Source organism: Zophobas morio, unplaced genomic scaffold (genome assembly GCF_036711695.1).
Source record: "Zophobas morio isolate AGI-343-1 ecotype UQ-CSIRO unplaced genomic scaffold, CSIRO_AGI_Zmor_V1 ptg000030l, whole genome shotgun sequence".
Classification (NCBI taxonomy): Eukaryota; Metazoa; Arthropoda; class Insecta; order Coleoptera; family Tenebrionidae; genus Zophobas; species Zophobas morio.
Window position 1 is genome coordinate 8981645 of NW_026972135.1, and position 5679 is coordinate 8987323.

The 5679-nt window shown below is 34.4% G+C and overlaps 1 protein-coding gene across 1 annotated transcript; it reads right to left on the reverse strand.

The window, feature by feature from the left end:
* Nucleotides 1-3745: 3745 nt before the first annotated feature.
* Nucleotides 3746-4729, reverse strand: LOC135138510 (uncharacterized). The gene is made up of 3 exons (XM_064068486.1): nt 4714-4729; nt 4302-4581; nt 3746-4252 (listed from the first exon to the last, which is right to left on the reverse strand). Exons 1-3 carry the CDS (start codon nt 4727-4729, stop codon nt 4060-4062), a joined length of 489 nt encoding a protein of 162 aa, XP_063924556.1. The 3' UTR covers nt 3746-4059.
* Between the last annotated feature and the right edge of the window lie 950 nt (nt 4730-5679).

The following is a 5679-nucleotide window of genomic DNA, read 5'->3' on the forward strand; positions in this document are numbered from 1 at the left end:
ACTCCCTTTTTCTTTCGTTTAGCAAATAAATCATCATCAAATGGAAATATATCTGAATTCGCTTTGCTCATGAGGATTTTGTCCAAATTCCGCAAAGGCATAATTGATTTTTTTCCGTTTTTTATGTCCTTATGTAATTGATCTTCAGCTTTAATAATAGCTTTTATTAAGTCTGCTTTATTATATTTTCTAATATATTTGATGTCTAATGATTTTGCAATAATAAACAGATCAGATAAACGAAGATTACTTAAGTTCCTGCGTTCCATTTATTATAGGAAAAAATCTAACAAACAATTTTTAGCATACAAATAAATTCAATCCATTTCTATGCAAATCTGTTTTTATATGCCTTTTAAAATTAGTTCTAGTGTAATATCTACCACAAACACATAACAAACGAGTAGAATTAACTGCTTTTTTACATTGTTTACATGTTTTTTCATATTTATTTCTATAGTTATAAAAATCATCTGGACATTTTACTTCTAAACAAATAGAGCAAAGACTTGTCATTTATTAGAAAATGTATTCATCAAAGACTTGAAGATTACGGAAGCGTATTTTAAGAAAACCTAATTTTGCCAAGTTTAAAATATTGGTTTCATACATTTTAAACTGATTAAACATATTCCGATATACTAATCGTTCAAAGTCATTATTTGGTTTACTTCTCATATCGTTTAACCTTTTCTGAAAGATTTGCCATGCTTCTTGGTCATCGTTATGTAACGGATTCATTTAATTTATTATATTTTTTTTCATAAGAAATTACTCGACCATTTGTACATTCATTTTAAAGCAACAACAACAATCAGTCTTGAGATACTTAAGTACAGAAATGAAGATGACGAACAATTGGTTGCTAATTGGTTGGCAGCACAGTTTTCCAAAATTCAAGTAACCATCACAATCCAGGAGATGCATTTAAAGAGTCACCTTGTAAAAACCACTGGGACCGCAGTACCACCTATGGCTGGTCCAGTTAAAGTGGAAAAAATGTTCGTCAGTACTATTCGTACTGATTCAACAAACGGTCATATAATCATAGCTCGAAACGATAAATTGCTACTAAAATACTTACAAATAAACCCTCGGTCTATATTCTCCACTAGTTGTGATTTTTTCGCCATAGTGTTGATGCACGACCCGATTAGTAACATTTTAGCCGAAATATGGATCCAGATTCAAGTTTCAAATATTTTATTACAATCATGTACCAGTGGAAACACCTACATCTATTTACCATTTAATATTAATCGCACCAGCTACATTATCACCAACGAATATTCACCTGCCAGAAGCCTGTCAAATTTCAATCAATTTCGTCTGCACGTCTCTATACAAAACAGACCTCCAACGGCTATCACCAAATTCCCTCGGGTCCTACAAAAAAATCCCATTTATGCTAATTTAGTTCAACGTAAGGATTTCGCAGGCGTGGATGGATTTCTCCTAAGTAATTTAATCGAGCACCTAAATTTAAAGCTTGACATTTTTGGTGAAACCGGTGTCGAGAATGTACAGTTTGGAAGAGTGTTTCCAAATGGTACCGCCACAGGAACTCTGGCGCTGATACTTAACCACCAAGTGCACCTAAGCGCCAATGGTCGTTTTTTGATGGATTACGGTACCACAATGGTTGAATATACGGTACCGTATAGTTCTGATCAAATTTGTGCGGTGGTACCTAAAGCCGAGAAAGTGCCAGAACTGCTAATATTATTGAAGAGTTTCACGCTACCCGCATGGCTCATGATTATGTTCATTTTTGTTATTTGTAGTGTTATTTGGTACCTCATGGGTACTTCCAGAAATGCTTGGTGGGAAGTATACTCACTGTTGCATGGAATCCCTGTCAAAATATCACCATTAACAAAGCAGATTCCATTTCTCGTGTCTTGTATGGGGTTTAATATTATTATTATAGGTTTAGTGGAAGGGACGCTATATCGTTCCTTGACGACTGTTTCGTACTACAACGACATAAACACTCTAGAAGAGCTAGACCAATCAGGGCTACCAATAGCACCAACTTTTTTTACGTTTACGGCTGATACGTCAAAAGTGATGAAAAATTTGAAACAGAGGAAAGTTCGTCCAACGAGGGAAAGTATTCTAGATATTGTGGCTTATAATAGAAGTATTGCCAAATTAGAAAGAAAAAGAGACATAATGTGGGTACTCAAAACCAATTTTGTCGATGACGAAGGAGAACCACTGCTACATATCGTAGATGAGTGTTTTACGACGTTCTATATCAGCTTCATAGTACCAAAAAATTCAATTTTTCTTCCAACTTTTAACGACGTCATCATCAAGTTGTTCGAAAGTGGTCTGACGAATAAGTGGTACGAAGATGTTCAGTTTAGTTCCTTTGTAGCAAAAATGGACGATATGAAAGTTAAGACGGAAACTTCCGAATCGATTTCTTTTGACGAAATCAAGGCGGTCTTCTATGTGTTGCTTTTAGGACTTGCTCTAAGTCTAGCAGTTTTTTGCCTGGAAGTGTTTCTGGAAATAAATTGGAACTTTAATTATTATAGAATATATGGTTATATAAGTGTCAAACTACCGAATTTATACTTTAAGAAATAAAGGAGTTATTTTTGTTGGTTTGTGCAATCGATCCTTGAAAATAAATCACGCAATGTCGGTGAAGTAATCAATCGATATGTTTATTTCTACACAAACATTATTATCATTGTCGAATCTGTTCTATTCAATTATTAACTTATTCTTTTGTTTAACACGGGTATTTTTATTGCGTGCTTTTCACCACTTGCAGTCAATAAAGCACACGTACGAGTTACGTTTTTAGAAATGTTTGATTTGATAAAGTACATCTTGACTTTTGGTAGCGTTTTAGGAATAACACCTTCAGTCGATAAAACACGAGACGACATCTGTTCAAGAATATATTTCTTGTGTATAGCAGTTATTTTGACAATCGGTTTTATGGTGTCTTGGAATTATAAAAGATTAGATTTGAAAGACTTTAGCATTTTAGAGGGAACGATACAAATTTGTACAGATCTAAGCTTATACATGTGTACAATCACATCGATATTATCAGGGTCGATTTTCAAACAAAAAAAATGGAAAAAAATGTGTAACAATTTAAAACAGCTTCAAAGTAACTTACCAGAACGTAATCGTACCTTCTTACCGTACTATTTAGCTTTCGCTGCATACCTTGGAATAGTTGGTCTTGTTATAATTTCAACAATAAATTTGTGGTGGAAAGTTGGCAACTACGACTATTTTAAAATGTTTACGATAAATTTAGTCGAATCTTTGGCACATCACATACATTATTCTGTACTATTTGTTTTTACCAAAGCGTTTAGTGTGTACTACCAAAGAGCGAAACTATTATTAATGAAAAAAATTACGACGTACCGAAATCTCGAAGCTACGCTGTCAGGAAAAACACATGAATTATTTTCAGAAGTGTACACCTCTTGGGCGGTTTTAAAAGACTCCGTCGATATTTTCAACGACATCTTTGGTTGGAGAATTCTTCTAAGCTTCACCCATGCTACAGCTTTTATAATTAGTTTTCTTGACAAGATACTGAGAAACAACGACGGGTTTGTTGGTGGTGATTTTTCGCAAGCTACTATAACGAATCTTTGTGCTGTTTGCAATATTTTTGTAGTGTTGTTGACTGTGGACTTTGGTGAAACCAACTAATTTTGTGTTTTTAGGCGAATATCGTAATTGTTGTAGTTTTGTGTGATTTTGTTTTATTGGAAGCAAGGGAAACTTTACAGATTGCGATTAATTTTCGGGGAACGGTGTTGAAGGAAAGTAGAGACTTGGAAAAGATGACTTGTTTCTTGGAAAATAATCTTCCCGAGTTTTCGGCAGCAAGGTTTTTCCATATTAGCAGATCCACTATTTTTAGTATCGTCAATATTATAATTACTTTTCTTATAATAACGTTACAGTTTAAGTAAAGTTAATTTTTGTACAATTATGTATGGCTACTTTTATCTTATTTATTTCATTAACTGTGTTGATAACTAAACAAAATTTTAGGAAAAGTGTTTGCACTTAGTAGGTGTCGAAATCATCATAGACCAAGCTATTGTAAAGTTCAACCCAAGCACCATAAGTAGCTTCTTTCGGATGATTTTTAATTTCTAAGTTTTCGTTAATATCAACGTAATAAAGATCTCCATTATCTGTTGAGACTGCAGGCCATATAATATTTTGCAGTAATTCTGATACTTCTGGAGTTGGGTTTCTAAAATGTACGGTTTACATATATCTAGCCTCACAAGGACTAATCTTACCGATATTTAGCAAAATCGGTCCACAATTTGATAAGACGCTGTCTCATCACTCTATCAGCTTCTGGGAAATTATTACCATTACATCCATCTCCACTGCAGAACAAATAACCTATTTCTTCGCCATGTCCTACACCTTCAGCACCATCATAGTGCGCGTTTCCACCTCCCATTTGACCATCGTAAGAGAAGATGTAGAAGTAAGTTTCCGCGGCTTTGGAGAAAAGTTCAGCGTGTTTTATGACCGATCTGGTGAAGGAAAGTAGAGTATAAAATGTTACTTCTGGACCAGAGCATTTGGCGTTTTAAAAAACAGGGTAAAATTCTACAAATTTAATGTTTTCCCAAAAGTAAACAACCGAAAACAAACACAACAAAATACCTTGCTTTTACACACCCCAAAATCGCTTTTTACTTCTGGACCAGGACATTTGGCGTCTCAAAAAATCAAGGCAGAATCCTACAAATTTAGCTGTTTACCTAAAAGCAAACAACCGGATAAGGTCTAAAATCCTTCAAAAATCACAAATTTTTATCCACTCCAAAAGTACTCAAATATGTGTAGACCATCAAAAATTGGTCACACGAAAAAACCGTTAAAATCTCCCAAAATAATGCAAAGTTATCTTACGAGCACTCTAAAAAATTTACAACATACCATGTTTTTAGACACCCCAAAATGTCTTTTTACTTCTGGACCAGAACATTTGGCGCATGCAAAAAAAAAGAGAAAAACAACACCAAATCAAAGAGGTATATTTGGCGCTTTACAAAACAAAACAGGAACCTAGAAATTTATGTTTTCCCAAAAGTTAACAACAGAAAGATATAAAATCTTTCAAATATCATAATTTTTAATGAGACCAAAAAATACTAAAAAGTTTCTTGTTGTAAATCAATAGCTTGAAAACACATGGTGGCGTGAGTGAGTGTGTCCGCTGTAGTGTCTCTCTTGATTTAAAGTGCTCAATCTATGGTTTTTTCTTGGTTTAATTGTGTTAAATTAGAGGAACTGTCTTGGTTTGGTGTTTCACGTTCGACAACCCCATCCTGGGGGGTGGTGAGTAAGCCTTAACCGTGATTTTTGATCGATTTATCGGGTTGAAATTCGCTACAATCTTATCAGTGGTTCTTCGTCGAGTTCTTATCCCTTTTCTTGTCCCTATCATCTGGTCACGGTTCACTTGCTAATAATATAGTAAGCATGCCGGTCAAATGCGGGAAATGCAACCGTAATATTACTCGTAATGAAAATTACATTTCATGTAAATCCTGCAAACTGAATTATCACCCTGATTGTGTCGGTATTGATGATGATGACTATGACCTTCTTAAAAAGCAGGGCAAACTTACAACATGGAATTGTAGTTTTTGTTTAATA

What these genes read in the sequence shown, in the direction of transcription:
- LOC135138510 (XM_064068486.1), bottom strand. An exon ending in ACCGATTTTGCTAAATATCG is followed by an intron (nt 4,253 to 4,301) that starts GTAAGATTAGTC and finishes CGTACATTTTAG; the next exon opens with AAACCCAACTCCAGAAGTAT.